This window comes from Larus michahellis, chromosome 1, assembly GCF_964199755.1.
Source record: "Larus michahellis chromosome 1, bLarMic1.1, whole genome shotgun sequence".
NCBI classification, from domain to species: domain Eukaryota; kingdom Metazoa; phylum Chordata; class Aves; order Charadriiformes; family Laridae; genus Larus; species Larus michahellis.
This window is the reverse complement of record NC_133896.1, coordinates 147,294,343-147,314,729: the sequence shown is the minus strand read 5'-3', so window position 1 is coordinate 147,314,729 and position 20,387 is coordinate 147,294,343. Positions and strand designations below refer to the sequence as shown.

The window sequence follows — 20,387 nt, the reverse complement described above, 5'->3', positions numbered from 1 at the left end:
AGAGTGTAGAGGCATCCCACCTGCAGGGAGGAGCGGACAGGACAGGTGACCCAAAACTGACCAACGGGGTGTTCCATCCTATCTGCCCCATGCTCAATATAAAAGCTGAGGGATCAATGGAGTCAATGTCTTTCTTCAATGGCCGGCGTCCAAGGAGGACCCTGTCTGTTCGTCTGCCTTTGATCCCAATCCATGTGTTCCTGACTCCAGATCTGGAATACAGCTCCTGTCCATCACTGAGTCCAGTCTGGGACTTTCCCGGTGCCTGCTGGTGACGTGATTGTCATCTTGGGAGCTTGATACGGTTTTGTATATATTGTGTCATTATTTTCTTATTAATGTTGTTATGTTTTCTTTTTATTATTTTTTATTAATATTTCATTAAATTAGCTTAGTTTCTTTTTCAACCCAGAAATTCTCTCTTCCTCTCATTCTCTCTCCTCTTCTCTAAAGGGAGAGAGGTCAAAGAAAGCATCTGTCATTCATTCAGTGGCCAGTCCAGCCCAAAGCACAACAGCATATCAGATCTCTTCCCAGAAGTGTGCTAATTAGGCTTAGGTTACTTTAGGTTGATGGAGACAGGTAAAGTTGGCACTCGCTCCCTTCCAATCTATCTTCTATTGTTATAATTAATTATTCTGCCTACTTCCTAATTTTGTAGTTAAACACTCTGTCTACCTTCTTATCTTATAGCTAAATGCTCTGCCTGTTTTCTGTTACAGTTAATTACTCTGTGACCCCACATCCATCCGTCCTCCCGTGTACTTGTCCATCCATGGACACACTCATCCATCCATCCACAGGCTTATCCACCCATGCCACCACAAGGCGACAGTGCAGTCATGTTTCCTGTAGGTCTTGTGCCGTATTTTCCAGACCCGTGTATATAGCTTGGATATCTTATGGCATATTGCATAGCACTAGTCACTCATGTTTATGCAACTAAATTACGTCTTTTTGATCTGAGCCATTCTTTCGTAAATACAGAGTTTGGGGTTTTTTTTCCAAAAAACGCGTGAACTGTTGGAAACGTGCGGTAAGCAGCAAGTTGGAGGCTATCTTCCTGGGTAGCTGGTGACTGCAGAGGCTCTGCTGCCCAGGCGGTGGGGTGGCTTTGGGCAGCGTGAGACCTTATCGATCTCTACAACTGCCCGAAAGGAGGCTGTAGCGAGGTGGGGGTCGGTCTCCTCCCCCAAGTAACAAGCGATAGGACAAGAGGAAATGGCCTCAAGTTGTGCCAGGGGAGGTTTAGATTGGATATTCGGAAAAATTCCTTCACTGAAAGGGTTGTCAAGCATTGGAACAGGCTGTCCAGGGAAGTGGTTGAGTCGCCATCCCCGGAGGTACTTAAAAGACGTGTGGACGCGGTGCTGAGTGACACGGTTTAGTGGCAACTTGGCAGTGCCAGGTTAACGGTTGGACTCGATAATCTTGAAGGTCTTTTCCAACCAAAACGATTCCATGATTTCGTACCCGCATGCCCCAGCCTGTTGGAAGCAAACGGTGACAATCACCTGACAGGGAAAGAGGCCTGTTCACACACGCCGGCTGCCGGCGCGCTGACCGTCCTGTCCAGCATAAATCCTCGTGGGACGGCAAAAAAAGCAGAGACCTCCATCCCGCCGCCCACCGCGCAGCCGCTACCGCGGGGTCGAGCCCCCGCCCCTCTCCCGCCCCGCCGCCAGGCGGCGCCCTCCCGACGCTGCCATAGAGAGAGCGGGCGCGCGCCCCGCCCCGTGCCGGCCCGGGACACTTCCGCCACGCGGAAGCGGAAGCGGCCCCGGCGGCGCGCGGAGAGGCAGGGGCCGGGGCCGGCGGTTGTTGCCTGTGGGGCCGAGCTGCCCTGCCGGCTGCGGGTGAGGCGGGCGCCGGGAGGATCCCTTCGGCAGGAGGAGAAGCGTGGGGAGGCTGGCGGGGCGTCGCTGGTCTCCGGCGGCCGGGGAACGCGTAGGGGAGCTGGCGGTGGAGGGTGCGGGTAACCCGGCCCGGCCCGCTGTGGGCCTTCCCCGCTGGCGTCTTCCCGGGGTCTCTCCCCGCCGCCCGGGCTCCTCCCGTGCGGGTCAGCCGCCGGCCTTCCCGGGGGCGGGTCGTGGTCGCTGGCTCCCGTGCGGCTCGGGGCGCTCCCCCGCCTCGTATTGATGAGGAGGGAGGGCGGCGGGCCTTCTGGCTTTTAAATTAACACAGGGCGGTTTTCTCTCGTTACAGACGTCTTCCAAGTCTTTCCGCTGGAAAACGTGGGGTTCGCCTCGGCGCTAGCCTGCTGGGCTTCGCTGCTTGTTAAGTAGACTTCAAAGCGGTGTGACATCGCTCTGCCAGTCCTTTCCTTCCGTAAAAAAGGGTAGCTGCTTTCTGAGCCATCACATACCAACTTCATGTATTCCTAAGATTGTCATCAGCTTCTTGGGTTTTTTTCTGAGGCCTTACTGAGGTTTAATTACTTATAGGCAATGGTGGTTATAAAGTAATTTAAGATGTTTGTACTACCTGATTTTAATTTTCTAATTGACTCTTGTATTAAGAGAGATTGTTTTAACTTGGGAATGGTTAAATGGCCAAAGAATTCAGTTATTTGTGGATAAGGGCTATTTTATTTGACTACTGTTGGCCTGCGACTTAAACTTGCATCTTTTATTTTTTTTATCCTATGCTTTTTCTGTGTTATGGCTGCTGCAACAATAGTTCACGATACATCAGAAGCTGTAGAGCTCTGTGCTCCCTGTGGGTTGTATCTTAAACCCATTACAAAAATGACCATCAGTGTGGCACTTCCTCAGCTGAAACAACCGGGAAAATCCATTTCGAACTGGGAAGTGATGGAAAGATTGAAAGGGATGGTGCAAACTCATCAGTTTTCCACTCTGCGGATTTCTAAAAGCACAATGGATTTCATCCGGTTTGAAGGAGAGGTTGAAAACAAAAGTTTGGTTAAGTCTTTTCTGGCGTGCCTTGATGGCAAAACAATAAAGCTGAGTGGCTTCTCAGACATTTTAAAAGTCCGTGCTGCGGAATATAAGATTGACTTCCCTACCAGACATGACTGGGACTCGTTTTTCCGTGATGCAAAAGATATGAATGAAACTTTGCCAGGGGAAAGGCCAGATACTATTCACTTAGAGGGCTTACCTTGTAAGTGGTTTGCAGCAAAGGACTCTGGCTCAGAAAAGCCAAGTGAAGAAGTCCTTATAAAAGTTTTCCAGAAATTTGGAGAAATACGTAATGTGGACATACCCATGCTGGACCCTTACAGAGAAGAAATGACTGGCAGAAATTTCCACACTTTCAGTTTTGGAGGCCATTTAAATTTTGAGGCTTATGTTCAATATCGGGAGTATGCAGGTTTCATTAAGGCCATGAATGCCCTGCGAGGGATGAAGCTGATGTATAAAGGCGATGATGGCAAAGCAGTGGCTTGCAATATAAAGGTAAGAACCTGGGCTTTTTTTGTGGGAAACCATGTGAAAGACCAAATACAGATAAATGTTATTTCCCTAGTGCTTCAAACCTACATCTATGTACTGTAGTGATGACAACAGGTGATATTAACAGCACTAATGTAGTTTTATGGAACAGCCATAATAGAATTTTTGAAGGAAAACGATGGAAGAGAAATGTAGTCTTAGACTATGTGAACAAAGTGGATGCACTTTGCTTTTTTTTTTTTTAACAAGACAGTTCTAGAAAAAAGAACCACTTGGTGGAAGAACCAAGTATATGAATGTAACCTGCTAAATAGTTTTTAGAAAGAAATATGTACTTATAAATCTTGTCATTTCATTTAAAATTCTAATTCTGAACAAGTTCAGACATATTTCACCAGAAGGCTGACTTTAAAGTGCATTGTTTTCTCTTGTGTTCGCTACAAATAGAAATTTTGGGGGCGAATTTCACAGCCTCTGTATTTGGTTCCAGCATTGATAATGCGGTCTACCACACGTGTCAGAACTGGAGTTTAATAGCATGTGGTCTGTACGGCCTGGGGAGTACACGGTTAATCATTAGTGTACTTCACATACAGAAAGGTACCACAAAAATGTAAATGGCAATGTTAATCTGTAGCAGTTTGCTGTGAATGCAGTGTCCTTAATTCATAATATTTACATACTGAGTTTTCCACATTTTTTTTTCTGTAACCTCATTGGCTTAGAAAATATAACTGACAGGAGAGAACAAGACTGGCTGTTCAGATCTATCTATGAAAGCATGACCTGAAGAAAACTTATGTATCGGTTGAGTGAAATGTTTGCAGATGTATTTCAGTATGCTCAATAGTCATTCATCAAATCAGAAAGCGTATTTTAGGAAAAAGCTTTGAGTATTTCTCTGTGTAATGTGGAAACATGCAAAATATTTATTCAAGTTTTAGTTTAGTCGGTGTAAGTAAAATACTGTAATCTTTTATGTTGTTATCTAAGTTTGTCAGTTGGAGCATAAAAACTGTTTGTACCTTGACTCTCAAGGTTTTCAAGGGGATGTGAAATTCAAACTGTCACTTACATGCAGGGGATCAGGGTTCCCAAATTTAGTTTGGCTGTGCAAGAGGAAGCATGCCTTCCTGGCAGCTGCCCTGGGGATTGATAGGAAAGAGAGAGGGCTGTGTTTGTAACTGAGCTGTCAGGATAGATCTCCTTCATAGAAGGTCACAGCACCTTGTCTGTTTCCACCTGTGTGTCCTTTTAGCCTGCTAGTGAAACACGATTTTACATTCAGCCTGGGTGAACTAAACTGCAGAGTATGTGCTTCTTGTTCTCTGCCCCATGGTTCACAACCATGGGCCTGCAGGAACGTGTTAATGGACCCCTGCCTGCCTGCACAGGCATTGGTATCTAGAATAGGAGATTAGGATACCAGGGCTGTGATCTCCGCTGGTGGTCTATTCCAGCGCGCAGCTGGACACGGCCAGGGGGTGCCCATATGTCTTGGAAGCTGAGTATTTTCCCAGGTCTCGTTGCTCAGATGTGTGTAATTTCCCTTTCTCTTGTGTTCCCTGTCTCAAACTTGGAGCTTCGGCCCAGTGTACCTCAGTTTGGGAATCTTGGTCTTAGAATTAGTGAGGATGCACTTCCTTAAACCAGGTGCTGAATGTTGCAGAACTGTTTCTTCTGCTGAACTTAAGGATCACAGTGTTAGAAAGGAAGGCCTTTGTTAAGGCCCATTTCTGCCTAATGCTGTACAGTCCCTAATAGCATACATGAGTTGAAAGAGTTCTGTATGTTCCTGTTCTGACAGTTTGAAAACATTGGACAGGCAGGGCCTAAACTATGCTAGTGTTTACTTCTGGATGTCAGACACACAGTAAAGTGTAAACTGGTACCTAACTGCGCTAGTGTGCAGGCATTTAGTTCCCAGTTATCTGGTTATAGTACTCTAGTACTTCCTCTGGGCACATAGAGAAGTTCCATTTGTTTTGGAAAAGGCTTTGTATTTCTGATTGTACTTATGCTGTGGTTTGGATACCATTGTGGTATGTTAAAATTGTTTGTGATTGTGTCAGTTGTTGGAGATATTTTTTTTTAGTCAACTTAAAACTGTTTTCAATTGTATCCTGTAAAGGTTTCTTTTGACTCAACAAAACACCTTAGTGATGCATCAATTAAGAAGCGTCAGCTTGAAAGGCAAAAGCTTCAAGAGCTTGAAAAACAGAGAGAAGAACAAAAACGTAAAGAGAAAGAAGCTGAGGAAAAACAAAAAGAGGAAGAAAGGTATTTATTGTTTATTTCTCAGTTATATGTTTAAGAATCAGGCATAATAAACCTGTATTTACTTCTTCATACCAGCTTCAATAGATAGAAAATAACTAAACACAAGTTTAGTTTCAAAGTTCAACTCCTGTAGCTAAAGTGAAGCACTCAAAATGCTGTGGTCCTTTTCAGGAAGTAGGATTCAGGGCTTGAGGTTTGGAGATGAGTGTTTTACACCTTCAGTTTTGGTTTTTTTTGGTTGAACTGTAATTCCAAGAGCTGGGAATGGAACATGGTAATGGAGCATTTTAAATGGAGAATAGAAAATTTTGCACTAGTTATACTAGTAAGTCACTTCGATATTATAAAGCTTGTTCATTCTTAACATCAGTATTTTTCCAGGAAAGGGATGGGATACAAGCATATCTTAACAGTGACATTTTAAGAAAATGTATATAGGTGCAAATGTCATAAGACGGCTATTCAGAATATAAAAGTGAACGGAGCAAATTGTTTCAGAGATTGTATGATGTCCAGTTGCCTTCTTGTGTAAAAATTCTTCGTGCTTAAATGTTTAGATATTAAACAGTTTCTGAAACTATAAGGTTATTTAGACTATCTCTAATGTTTATGTTCAGTTCAAGATACTAAATCTGCAAAATATTAAATTTCCTAAAAATTGTGCCATTAGACACCTGATCTCAGAAACCCTTGGCCTTTTAGCTTAAGCCATCATTTTGTCCTAATGACTGAAATAAAAGCCACCAACCCCTGCACATATTAGTTCACTTGGTAATTTTCTTCTCACTATGATGATTGACTGCCCAGCTGCCTGATGCATTGTTATGGTGTCTGGCCGAATTGGTTTAAAGGTTTAAAAAAAAAAAATTGTTGCAGCCATGTTTTGGTTTTGGATTTCAACTTGTTTTCAAATATTGACAGGCTAATGATTGTTTGCTTTACAACTAATGGTTAAAATGTTCAATGTTTTCTACTTCTGTTTTTCAATAACCAATAAGACTTACTTAGAAACAAATTTACTCAAAGTAAAAAAAAAAAAAAAATTTTACATAGACTAGAAGTCTAAAATGGTACCTGTCCTAGATAAGGTAAAAATATTAATTTCTTTTTTTTTAGGAAGCAGAGAGAGCTTGAAGAATATGAGAGAGAGAGAAAAAGAGAAGAAAAGTTGCGCAAGAGAGAACAGAAACAGAAAGATCGTGAAGTTCGACGAAACAAAAAACAACTTGAAAAGCTTCAAGCTGAAGAACAGAAAAAACTGCAAGAGAAGATAAAGTTAGAAGAAAGGAAGCTCCTATTAGCTCAGAGAAATCTTCAGTCAATTAGACTAATTGCAGAACTGCTAAGCAGGGCAAAGGTAACTTCAATATTTATTTCAGAAGCTAATGAAGAGCCATCAGAGCCCTGTACTGATTTGAGAGGGTGTGGAGATCAGTGTTCATTAACAACAGATTTAGTACCTCTCCAGATGCTAATTTTTGGTCCTTAGACCAAAAATTAAAAAAAAGTGCAATGAAACAGTGTTTCTTCCTCGGTAAAATACACACATATAGGTAAATGGAAGAGTGAACTTGAAGTCCTGAATAGCGTTTTTTACCTGTAAACTAGTTGGCAGGCTTGCTCTTAAGTCCAGTAAAAGAATGTGTAAGCATGATAAAGTGAAGTAAACACAGAGGATAAGATGCAAGACTCCTTATTTCTAATTCCATTTTTGATGCTCTTTCCCTTCTGGCTTTCAGCAATTCCGTTAACTATTCTTTGCAGTTTCAGAGAATAAGCTTTCATTATTTGATGTTTGAAAATGTACGAAATGATTTCTCTGTAGGAAAAGTACCGTCAGCTTAAGGTTTTCAAATGTTAGATCTTGTCTCTCTAGCAATATTTATATTTTTCACTGAAACAGGATGTCATTTGCTTAAGACTTGGATAAAGTCACATTAGGGTGTAACATAATGTATGTTAAGTATTTTCTGTAGAAATGAAAAACTGTGTGGCAAAGCAGTTTGCCACTGCACAACAAACACAGTTTGTTGTTTTGTTTTGTTTTTTCCCCTGATGCCAGTGTACATTAGGAGTGTTTTTGAAGTCATGCAGTGCTATGTAGTGAGTTATATGCTAGGAAAAGGGAGCAATACTTCTTGCAGGCTTTGTCACTTTGCAGCTGTGAAATAGAAAGGTTGCCTGATAAAACAGGACAGTATGTTTCTTTCACTCCCAGAATTTTGATGTCTACACTAAGCTGTTTGTCTGGGTCAGAATTAAAAAAAAAACTTTGAATCTTTTTTTTCAGTATCATGACAAAGTGCTTGACAAAATGAGAATCAGTTTCTACATAATATGCGTGGTTTTAATTATTTGCTGGTTTTTATGGACTCATTGCAAAGTCTTCTATGAATCATAGATTGCAATTATCTAAGAGAAATTAATATTTTAATTTTGAGTCCAACTTGAAATGTTGACCTTGATAAATGTATTTTAATAGCTCAAATTTCACATGTTGTTCTAGCTTGCATGTTACTCTCGTATTAAGGAGACACAAAGACCAAGCTTTGGTTTTGCCTTGTGAAACAGCTAGGAGAAATTAACACTCAAAAGAATTTGTGGATTAAGACTAATGTTTCACCTTACAAGAGTTGTCTGTTAGTGGGGCTTTTTGGTTGGTTTTGATTTTTTTTTTTTTTTTCCTTCAAGAGGGAAGCAACTGTCTTATTTTGGGATGGTTAAGTTCTGTTTGTTAGACTTCATTTTCTTGCCATATTGCTGCTTTTGTGTCATGGTATAACTTGGAAGCATGAGCTGGTCTATATGTATCTTCTTGTTTACTCTTACCTTCCCTTTGACTATCTTTCAGACAGTAAAGCTTTTGGAGCAAGAACATAATGAAGAAAAGATTCGTCTTCAGCAGCTAGAGGAGAGACGAAGGCTCCAGGAGGCTGAGCTCAAACGTGTGGAAGAGGAAAAAGAGAGAGCACTGGGGTTGCAGAGAAAAGAAAAGGAACTGAGGGTGAAACTACTGAACAATCTTCTGAGCAAGAAAATGGATGCAGTTAATCAAAACAAAGAAGAAACAGAAACATCTCAGTCTGACGTACTGAAAACCCCTAGTGGTGTTCCGCACACTGTGTCATCCAGCTGCATCACTTCTACCTCAGGACAGGCTGTTACAGGCAAACTGCCTCCCGACTCTCAAAGGGAAATACCATCCCCTGAGAGTGTAAACGCTCAATGCAAGTACTTGAATGGCAGCATTCATGACAAAGTTAATGTCAAAGAAAGTCAGAAACTTCATACCACAAACTCTGAGAGGTGTTCTGAGAAAAGAAGTTCAGGGGTACTTTCATGTATTCCCACCGATAACCAGCAGCAGAAGAACCTCTCTAGCTATGACCAGAATACCTGCAGGAAGGACTCACACTGTGAGCAGCGCAAACGTAGCACAGAGCCGAGGAGAAGAAAGAGCCGTTCATGTAGCAGCATAAACACTGATGAGAGTAAGGGTAAACGAGAGAGGAGCAGGCACAGGAGAGATGTGAGTTATCTGGATGAAAAGCGCAGGAAAGAAAGGAGGTATTATAGACACTCGAGCAGAAGTTACAGTCCTCGTCGAAGCCATAGTCCTCGTCGTAGAAGTGTAAGCCCCAGACGTTCACGTTACAGAAGAACGCGGAGCATTGAACGTAAACGAGACAGAAGAGAAAGAAGTCACAGTCGCAGAAGTGCAAGCAGGAGACAAAGGCACCGGAGGAGATCACTGAGTAAGCACAGGAGTACTTGGAGTGGGTAGTGGAGGCTTTGGCTCCTTGGAAAGGCTGTGGTTGGACAAAAGGGCCAGAAGGTTGTAAACAAGACCTCACTGGTGTGACTGCTATAGACAACACGTTTGTTTCAACCAATGCTTAACTTGCCTCTGGTCTCTGAAATCAAGAAAATAGATGTCTGATTTTTTTTTTTAATCTTCCTTTGTGCTTTGTTGTCTCTTTCTAGGTTTCTGCCACAATGTAGGTATAACCACCTGTGCTTGCGCTCGAGTTCCTACAGTGCTAAAACCCAACCTGTTTTCCTGATTTTCAGTTTTCTAAACCTTAATTTTAGTTGGTTTAGTTTTTATCTCTGTATCACCCAATTTGGCTTGAGAAGTACATAGGAACATCTGGAACTCCAAACGTGACAAGCTATTATGTACAGATTTGATTTTAAATGCTTTTTGGTGCATTCAATGAAATCACATTTAACAAAGTAGAATTATTGCTGATTGAGATGTATAGCAGGACTTTCGTATAATTCTTAAAACTTATTATAAAGATATGCAGGATATCTTTTAAACTGCTATGATTCCTTCATATGTCTGTATGGTGCCAACCTTTGTGGCCCAACTTATTCTGGCATGTAATGCCACTTGTGTAATAATACTTTCCATGTAAGAGAGGTGCACTGATGTGGGAAGTAAGAAGCAGTGGTAAAATGGTTGAAAAGTTGTTCTGTTATTTTGTTGACATATTTGGCATTGTAATTATTACTTCAGGTGGCATGGAGCTACTTGAAATATTTTTTCAGGTACAGAGGTAGCCATTGTCTTTTGAAAAAGGGGCCTTGTTGCTAAATTATTTTTACTTGTGGTGTTGGAAAGTAAGGCTGCAGTGTCTCTTCTTAAATCCATTTAAGAATGCTTTTGCTTCTAAAATGCAGCTCAGGAATATTAAAAGCTATAACATTACAGTGAAAGAGTTTATTTTGCCTTTTTATGGTAAAATTAAAAAGAAAACTTTCCAGTGAACCGAAGTTGCTGTTTTCATATGTCAGTGTATTAAAATCTGCAGAAGTGTTGTATGAGAACCCATTTGTTCAAAAAAATCACTCAAGACATTTGAATAATGAAGCTCAGCCACTCTTCTTCACGGCCCTGTTGTATACAGCTATGTCAACTGTTAATTCAGCAGGGCGTGTACTCTTTATCTACAGCATTCGGATGCCATTTTCCTCATACTGATGCATCAAATCAAAGTACATCCCATTCCTGGAGTGCCTGAGAAGCACATTGGTGCTGCAGCACAGCTGGATCCCTGGCTGGCTGTGTTTGGCTGTGTTGCTTTCAGTGAATCCATGCGGGGTTTGTTTCTTAATAGAGCATGCTGCTGAAGTCTTTGCAGATACTAGCTGTGGAAAGAAAAGGTAGACATTCTTTTCCCTTCCTGGCAATTCACGTTTTTAAAGATCTCAAATTAATTGTGTTACTTCTCAAGTTTTGGTGACTACTTCTGTGAGTTTCACGACTGTCTTGGGGCCTGAGACCTAGACTGATTTATCTAATAATCTCAGCACCACCGATCTCTTGAGTTCTGAGCAGTTGCTTTCTGTGGAGAGTTCGTGTTTCTGCTGTCTTTGTTAAAGTGTTAAAAGCCTGTCTTCCTGAAGATAAGTTCATCTGTAGTAATGATTTTGCTAAAATCCAATCTAATGTTGGTTGCAAGTATTTGATAAGGCTGGTGGGATGCCTGTTTGTAAATGCATGCAATTCTGCTTAGCCTGCTCTCAAATACTGACACACTGTCCATGGTAACACCACTTTCTTTATAAAAAAAGTGTATTCTGTCTGCAGTTATGTGAAAAATGTAACTAACAGCTGCCAGTACCAATGTCTTTGAGCTCAGGGTTAGAGTCTTACTAGTATTTCTACAGTATATTTCTACTGTGGATTTCCAATGAGATTGATATGTTGAGTGGGGGTCTTGATGACACATTATGTAAGTAGTTGGGGAGGTGCTAGTTTATAATGCTACTTTCAGGAAATCATCAAGCTATGAATGCAGTGTCATTGCCAAGAGTGGAAGCAGTTAAAGCAGTAGCAGTCACCAAAAAGTGTGGAGTCCTACTAGAAGAATCCAGATTTTGTTAGTTGATAATGAAAAAAGACTGTGCGTGATAGATTTTTTTGCTCTAGAGAGGACACCAAGAGCAGTTTTCATGTCCCACCCTGAAATTACTAAATTCCATAAACTCCCCTGATGTTTAGGGTAATTTCTGAGTCCAGAGAAGACAAGGGGGAGGATGTTCAGCTGTCAGGCTTTGATAATCTTTCAGTTTAACGCACCATATCCAGCACTGACTTCATACAATGCCCTAAAAGTGCAGTTAACATAAAGTAACTCAGTTATTTATAGTGCTTGTATTATTTATTCTTTTCACAGCAGCTTCAGGAATAAAAGCCTGACAGCACTTTGAAGGTACTTGAAAATGCTTATTTTCCAAACTGCAAAGGGAATGTGGAAGAAGTCCCCTTTCAGTCAGCCAGTTGAACCCATCAAAACCTCTTCAAGGTCCTAGGACCTAAAGTTGCCCGGTAACCGCTCAGTGCAGAGTTTTATCTAGTCTAACACTTAACAGTATTGTTGCTTCAGGTATGTCTTTTGCTCACCAAAATCTTTTCAGTGCTGAATTCCCTGAAATGCATATAGTCGTGTGTCCTTGTTCTGGGTCTGGCTGGGATGGAGTTAACTTTCTTCATAGCTATCGGTGTGGTGCTGTGTTTTGGACTTGTGGCAAACAGTGTTGATAACACACCGGTGCTTTACCTGTTGCTGAGCAGTGCTTGCACAGTGTCAAGGCCTTCTCCGTTTCCCATTTTGTGTACATCCCTGAAATGGGTAGGCCGAAGTTGGGCAAGAGGGTTGGGACACAGCTAAGACAGCTGACCCCACCTGACCATAGGGATATCCTGTGCTATGTAACATCACGCTCAACAATAAAAATGGGGGCTTTTGTCTTGTCAAGGTAGCCATTGCTCCAAGACTGTCTGGGCATCAGTCTGCTTGTGGTCGTCATTGATGATGGGCTTTGAACTGCAAGGAAACTTGAAGAGTTGAAACTGTAATCTTTTAATAAGGTCACGAGTCTAAATTATGCCCAATATAATTTATTCAGGTTTTGTTATGGCTGAAGTGTGTGCTTGTACTGCTGCAAAAACCTTGCTGATGCAATAACTTAAAGAATATAATTTTTGATAGTAAACAATTGTTCTTGGTTCTGTATTGATTGTAAGTCAGTACATTTCTACCAGGTATCTTCTAGGGGTCTTAGTCGTTCAAATAAAAGAACCTAGGATACCAGCAGACTTTATAATGGCTTCTAGAAGCCAAAGTACCAAAGTTACTGCTATTTTTCCCTACTCTGAAAGAACGTTGTGATGCTGATTGCGTAAATCTTACTTGATTGCTTGGATTTGCAATCTTGACTTTCAAGAGCTGTCTAAAGGTAGATAAAATTAGTTGGTCTTTTTTCTCACGTTTCAGTGTATGTCTGTTGAGTTATGACCTTGAGTTCATAAAAGAATATCAGTATTTAATGTCTGTCTTCTGCTGCTTTAGCTGCTTTAAAGCAAGGTCCTTTTGAAATGGACTTGAAACTTTGATCAACAAACTTTGGTCTAATTAATGAAGGAGTTTCAATAATCCACACTTCTGTTCTTGTTTAATTATTAAATTTACAGTGTTTAAATCACACCACAGTCACAGGTTTTGATACATGTTAAAGAAACTGAAGAGTATCTGATTTAGCAACTAATACTTATCAAAGACATACCAAACTAATAAATACTTCTGAAATATTGAATTCATGTTGGTATGGTCGAGTATTGGATAGAGTGTGATTTAGCTACTAGGCTGCCTCTACTTTCAGACCCTTAACTGCTGGAATTCTAATACACTGAGAAGGTCTGCAGAGATATCTGCCTGTTTACTTCTGAAACTGGTCAGTGAGGATTATATACCAGTAGTAACCTGACTCTCTCTGCCTAGGCTTGACATGAGGTGTATGTTACTTATGTCCCATTGCATCAAAGTTACATATCTTACTCCGTTTGTCAATATTCAGGTTTTGGTTTTGTTGCGGGGGGGGGGGGGGGGTGGGCGGGGCGGCGCGGCCTTGTTCCCCTCGGTTGTAACCAGGAATATAGATTTATTCACTGTTTTTTGTCAGAACATCAAGGATCTGGGTGAGCAAGACTGCAAGTCTTTGTTTCTTCTCCAGTAGGCTGCCGTTTGAAAAGTTGGAGCCTGGATGTCAGCTTTCATCTTGACCGAATGCATGGCAGGCCCAGGGGTATAGGGTAGAGGTGGGGAAAGAAGTCCTTGAAGATGATGGAAAACTTCAGTAAAAGTCATTCCTCCAGAAGTGTTAAGTTTATCCCATGCATTTGACTTCATTTTTGATCCTGCTTTTAAATTCTGGAGCTTTTCCCATGCCACTGCAAAGCCAAGAACTCAAATAGTTCGCAGCTTCTTGCTCTGTGTCAGACAGCCATACCTGTCAGTTAATTTTAAGCTTACTTTAAGATCAGCCTTCGCTGCTGAGGAAAGCTTGGGTTTGCTCTTTACTGGTATGGTTTTTTTCCTTCAGTAGTGGAAAGATTTCCTCAGTGAGCAGGACTGGTGTGGTGTAAATCCCACTTAGCTGTGGATCAGGCAGCTCCACAGTACAGCACTGTATTCATGCCTGCTGGAAAGCCTTGGCAGCAGTGAGAGAGACCTCTAAGCCCTATTCCACTTACTGAGTCCCAAGAAATGCCGTGTTTCTTACGATGTTCTGCCTCCGTTCTTGAGTCTTTTAAGTCACAGACTTAATCACAGTAAAATAAGATTCTCTGTAGTGAGCATGCACCTCTCTTGCACTCAGCTCACAGAGAGATTCCACATCTGTCACCATAAAACACAATGTCTCCCTTTTGTCTTCATAGAGGTGCCAGGAAAATAGCATCGGGCCAGTGGGAACTCACCTTGATCTTGAGGATGAGTAGGGTTCAGAAGGTTGTTAATCATCTAATGATACAAGGAAGTGCATGACCTCTTCGTGTTTGAGGATGAGGATCCTGCTCATCACAGATGGCTTGCAGCAAGGTCTGAGCTGTGGCAGGGGAAGGTTGTAGACCAAAGCTCCAGAGCCTCCCCATGTTGTGCAGGAGCTGGTGTGTGCTGTCCAGGCATGTGCTGCTGCCTCGCCACGGCTCTTGCAGTGGCAGCCAGGAATGGTTTTCCTGCAGCCTTTCTTAAGGAAAGAACATGAGCCTCAAAAGGGTAAGAAACCTAAGTTCCCGTTGCTATGGACAGTGTCACCACATAGTCCTGTTCTGATCCGTAAAGAAGAATGTCTCCCTCTCTTCCTGTCTGAGGACTGATGAGCCTCTGCACTTACCTGCCTTTCATCCTGTAATTTTCTTTTTCTATCCTGGGTTCAACCTGCGCTAGGTGACTCGGGAAGCAACTTATTCAACAGAAACTATGGCTTCTCCACAAGGGCAAGGCTAAGCCCTTCAATATGATTATTGTGGTGCTTTCCATCTGCTTACTGCCTGCTGGGGTAAAGTAATTTTGATAATGTATGAGTCATGTTGCTAGAAGTAATTAATATTAATAAGAAGTGGTTACCAAAGCCATGACCATATCCACGATATTTTGCAATTGACTCTACGTTTGTAGCGTAATCTATTCAATGACCAAGAACAACAAGGGCGTATGCATATAAAAAAAAAACATTTGATGTGTTCTCTGGAAGCATCATCTTGAAAGCTGTTAGAGAAAATGGGAATTTTTGCAGTGGCTTCCACAATTGTGAGCACGGGACTGTACCAGGGACTGCAGGGCTATAAACTGAAACCAATGAGAGCTGATCACGGCTCAGCACTACCTGGGCATCGCAGCAGTGTCAGGTTTAGGGCAGTTCGTGAACAGGTATAGGATCATGTAACAGACTATTGCAGCTGTACATGTTTGACAGCGGAGGTAGAGATGTTGCTAGATTGTATCTAAGACAGCCTGGAGAAGAGAAGGCTTCAGGGAGACCCTTTGCAACGTTTCAGTACCTAAAGGGGGCCTATAGGGGAGGTGGGGAGAGACTTTTTATGAGGGAGTGTAGCGATAGGCCAAGGGGTAACAGTTTTAAACTGAAAGAGGGGAGATTTAGATTAGATATTAGGAAGAAATTCCTTACTCTGAGGCTGGTGAGGCACTGGAACAGGTTGTCCAGAGAAGCTGTGGATGCCCCATCCCTGGAAGTGTTCAAGGCCAGGCCGGATGAGGTTTTGAGCAACCCGGTCTAGTGGGAGGTGTCCCTGCCCATGGCAGGGGGGTGGGAACTGGATGGTCTTTAAGGTCCCTTCCAACCCAAACTGTTTTATGATTACATGAATTAAACCAACCAGTTTGGTAGGTGCCTTAATTCATAAATGGGTGAGCAGAATTGACCACTGTTCTCTTGCATTGCTATATAAGTTAAGGTTGTTGTTTTGGGTTTTTTTTATAATGAAGAAGAAGAGGAAATATATGTATTTCCTGTGTTTTGATCTGGTATCCTGCCTTTGAGGTTTGGTTGTAATCTGGATACAACACCCATTTCATTAAGTTTATGTTGCATTCTGTTGATCCTTTCCTTCCGCAGCCCAACAATGTGTATCTTCTGCTGCCTCACATTAAATTTGCAGAGTTGTCTCTAGTGTTTGTATAAAGGAGCAAGCTAGTTGCAGTTGATACTTCAAAACTGGGTGTACAGAACGGATCCCTCTGAGTCTTACGTTCCTACATGTGTAAGTATTATTGTTGTTAAAAGGAAATGTACCTCTGTGGTTTGTTTTTTTTTTATGTGTGTGTGATCTGATATTGGGCTCTTGAGGCTTGTTTGAAATGGAGTGCACAACCATCCTTCCTTCTTTATAATCATAGCACAGAAAATGAATTTAATCTGGTTCCCCCTCACCTGCTGCATCCTCAGAATGTATCTCCTGCTTCCTCCCACAAAATAAAATAAAAATAAATCATAGATTAACTCAAGCAAATGATTTGACATAGTAGCAGGTTTTAAAAGTTTTGAAGGGCTAAGGCTGATTGGAACTGTTTTTTAACTGATACCTAATCTAATTGCGCGTGCACTGTGATGCCTGTGAAGTGAGCTCTACCTGCTCTGGACGGGATGCCCAGGGGCACTGTCCTTGAAACTGGACTGTCTGTAAGACAACAATGATTAGGGGACTGGAACACCTCTCTTATGAGGAAAGGCTGAGGGACTTGGATCTTTTCAGTCTGGAAAAAAGATGACTGAGGGGGGGATCTTATCAACACTTATAAATAATTAAAGGGTGGGTGTCAGGAGGATGGGGCCAGGCTCTTTTCAGTGATGCCCGGCAACAGGACAAGAGGTAGCAGGAACAAACTTGAACATGGGAAGTTCCATCTAATCATGAGAAGGAACTTCTTTACTTTGGGGGTGGCAGAGCACTGGAACAGGCTGCCCAGAGAGGTGGTGGAGTCTCCTTCTCTGGAGGCATTTAAAACCCGCCTGGACGTGTTCCTGTGCAGCCTGCTGTAGGTGACCCTGCTCTGGCAGGGGGGTTGGACTAGATGATCTCCAGAGGTTCCTTCCAACGCCTATCATTCTGTGATTCTGTGAAGGGATAATGGTGTGGTAGCACCACAGTTGCTCCCAGATGCCAGTCTCAACCTGCCAACCAAGTATCTGAGCAAGGATTGATCACTCTCATACCAGGTCTTCCCTTCAATTCTGCGTATAATTCTGGACATGTGCCTGTAAGTGCTCTGAGGAATTCCTTGGTGGTGTCTGTTACTTCCTACCTTAACTGGGTAAGGGAAGGGCTGTCAAAGTCTTTCTCTTCCGCTCACTGCACCTGGCAAACAGCATAAAGCTGTAAAAAAACATTTGAGGTGAGACACCGGGTAAAAAGACTTTTGGGGTGCTTGCCCATGTCAAGCCATGGGGACACTTCTTTCTGAAGCTCTAGTTTTGAAGAAATGGAGGAGAAGATTGTCAGACTAGCAAGCGTAAGATGGCCTGTGCAAGGCAGTTGCATGTCCGCTGGTTGGCTTTGTGATGCTTGACAGAGCACAAGTAATGCTGACATAAGAGCCTATCTCAGCTGCTGTCTGTCTTGGTTTTCTTTTTGCATCTATCTCTCCTTAAAGTTTCAGCCTCTACCGTTTTTAGCTAGTGAACCTGTCTGTTCTCAGGGAGACTATGTCTCTTACCTGCTGGGACCTTCCTGTGTCAGAGATTTCAGTGACTATTTGGTTGAATTATTTGTTGAGAGATTATTTGTGGGCCAGGAAGGTAAACCAAGAACAACTCTGGATTGCTTGTGATGGACTTCAAAAGGCATTCTCAGTCAGGGTTTTTACTATAAGGAAAACCGAGGAGAAGGGAGGGTTTGCTTAGAGAATGAGCTGGGTACACAGGAGTTCCTGCCCACTTCAGATGTCTGACAGTAGTATGTGTGATGTAAACGGGAAAAAAAGAATAAAAAATTAGTTGGTGTCAAAAACTGACAGAAGCAGTAGTCATGTCACTAGGGAAATTCATCCATTGTAAAACATGAGAAGAATTAGAAGCTATAAAGAAGAAAAGGAATATTTTGTTAAAACTGGGTGTTCTATTTTCAAGAAAAAGTATGATACCGAGTACCTTGCCTTTTTATGATTCTTAAAAAAAAAAAAAAAATAAATAAAAGGGTAGAAACTGTATTATCTTAGCGCACTTCAGGCCATCCGATATATACCAGGCATGCTTAGAGGCTTAATAATGATAGCGAGACACAGTTGTTTCCATACTGGCATTACTGAAACATTATCGTAGTCACGTCCCTGAGATTTGTACTTGTTGCTTATAAGGAAGGTTGCATGTGTGAAAACAGTGTCATCTGCCATTTCTCACTGGCAGACACACTAATTTTACTGTGTTCATAGATCATTTCTTACTTTCAAATGGTGTGCAAAAATGACATAATTACTTTTTGTGTAGTATTTCTCTGTACTGAGTCATTTAGGCAAAGAAAAATTCATCACCAAAATAAAACCGTGGAGGTAAAGTAACAGCTTTAGCCTGTGCAGGGTCTGAGTGCTATGACAAAAACCTTGATGGGGTTTTCAGAGAAAGCAAGCCATTGCAATTTCATCTTCATAAATGCATTTGTAGATTAAAAGGAGCTTAGACTTTAAGCCTCGCTAACAATTTACTTGGAAACAACAACACACTGTGTGTGGCTTTGCATCAGTCTGTGGGTTATCTGCAACCCTCCTCCCCTGCATCTTGCTACCAGTAGTAATCCCATTAGACGATTACATCTGGTGCCCTCAACAGACAGATTTAGTCATAATTTTAAAAGTACTTCTAGTTTAATTAACTGTGTGGTCATTTTATTACCAGAGCCTCTTGTACCCTGTGACTTTGCCGTAAGTGAAGTGAATTTATGGCCCATTAGGATGTGCTAGTCTGCAGTTGTGCACTTAACTGTCTGTTATTTAGTCAAACCTAAAAGAATCAAGGGCTGAGCATTTTTGTACTCATGAATCTTTAATGCAGCTGTGCTAAATGTCACCGTACTATCTGATAACCAATCTGTGGCCGAGTCATTTGAGGAAAGTGGTCTATAAGCTGCTAAGCAGCTGCTAGCTCATCCTAGAATTGTTTTGTTTAGCTCAACAGAAGAGAAATGTATTCTTCAGCGTGGCGAGCATTTGCTTCCAGTGTGGCTGATGGCCTCAGTCTGAATAGCTGTTATGATCCCGGAAATGGGAAATCTCTATGCTTGGGCAAAATTGCACCAATTTGTTTCTCAGTAGCAGGCAGGCGGAACTGGCCTTCAGCAGAGAAATATTTTTATTTTCCTACATTTTTCTAATTTTCTGGCTAACAATATTTATCTTTGGTTAGTGATATTCATCTGTGTACTATTTAATTCTGTATTTTAATCCGAGGAGAGGGAAATCTGTTGAGGGAAAGAAGTTGACCTGGCTGTCCATATGGATGGAGACTTAGTGGGAAGTTTTTGATCTTTCTTTTCCCATAGAACTGTGTTTGGAATGGATCTGAGGAACTGAAAAAGCCGTAGCGTGTTCACTCACAGTGAGTCTAGACTTGGGCAAGGGAATGAACTCTGCAGACTCGCACTTAGTGCACGTGCAGATGGAAGTTCCTAAATAGAAACTGAGCTTGTGTGCTCTCCTTGTGGTGGGCGTAGCAGGGGAAGATGTCCATTATGAACGTAGCTGTGTTCTTGAAACCTGTTGTCCGGGCTTTTCCCTTGGAGAAGTGTTGTCTTGTTAAATGCAAGCTGCACAGATTCACAGTCACTCTGGCAGAAAGGTGTGTTGTGATCTCCAGCCTCCACAGGACAATATGAACAGAGTGACGCTGCCTAACCTATACTGAATAGTGAAGTCTGCACTAGCAAGACAATAGCACTGTACTTACAGGCTGTGCTGTAATCATCCAGGATGAGGAGGTCTGAGTGTTTCTACAGTGTAGTGTTTGCTGTTAACTTTTGTATGTTCGGACCTAATGTTCTGGTAAGACAGGAGACTCCGTGGCATTAGAACCTGGGGAACAGGTGCTGTTCCCGAGTTGTATACAGAGGGGGAAAAGGCTGATAATTGTGACATCTGCTTAGCTGACTTTAACAACTAACTCTTAAAGTAGGTTGCTATTTTACTGGCTAAAAGAAAATACAGCATCTTTTGGCTGAAATGTAGGAATCTGAATGAAAAATAAAGATTTACAGAAGGATTATACAGTGGAAGCTTTCAGTAGACAAAGTTTCACTGCATCCAGAAAACGGACAGAAGGAACACGTGGGAAAGGTTATACTGGCCTGTTCCTTCTAAACTGAGGCAGAATCAAAAGAGAGGAGGCACAGAA

General features: G+C 42.0%; 1 protein-coding gene across 9 annotated transcripts; it reads left to right on the top strand.

Moving 5' to 3' along the window:
- Positions 1–1,738: 1,738 nt before the first annotated feature.
- AKAP17A (A-kinase anchoring protein 17A) lies at positions 1,739–12,056 on the top strand. Of its 9 annotated transcripts, none has more exons than XM_074607482.1 (7): positions 1,742–1,856; positions 2,206–2,338; positions 2,680–3,422; positions 5,551–5,699; positions 6,816–7,056; positions 8,551–9,454; positions 9,684–10,476. In XM_074607482.1, exons 3-7 carry the CDS (start codon positions 2,748–2,750, stop codon positions 9,761–9,763), a joined length of 2,049 nt encoding a protein of 682 aa, XP_074463583.1. In that variant the 5' UTR covers positions 1,742–1,856; positions 2,206–2,338; positions 2,680–2,747; the 3' UTR covers positions 9,764–10,476. The 9 variants fall into 9 exon arrangements, with proteins under 9 accessions (XP_074463547.1, XP_074463583.1, XP_074463576.1 ...); XM_074607491.1 differs by having other exon boundaries at positions 1,761–1,969; XM_074607500.1 differs by having other exon boundaries at positions 1,771–1,975.
- The last annotated feature ends 8,331 nt before the right edge of the window (positions 12,057–20,387 follow it).

Bases quoted from the DNA above. Each gene is read 5' to 3' on its own strand.
- AKAP17A (XM_074607446.1), top strand. From the start codon at position 2,661: ATGGCTGCTGCAACAATAGTTCACGATACATCAGAAGCTGTAGAGCTC. The intron at 5,700-6,815 runs GTATTTATTGTT...CTTTTTTTTTAG, and splicing joins AAACAAAAAGAGGAAGAAAG to GAAGCAGAGAGAGCTTGAAG. The intron at 7,057-8,550 runs GTAACTTCAATA...ACTATCTTTCAG, and splicing joins AACTGCTAAGCAGGGCAAAG to ACAGTAAAGCTTTTGGAGCA.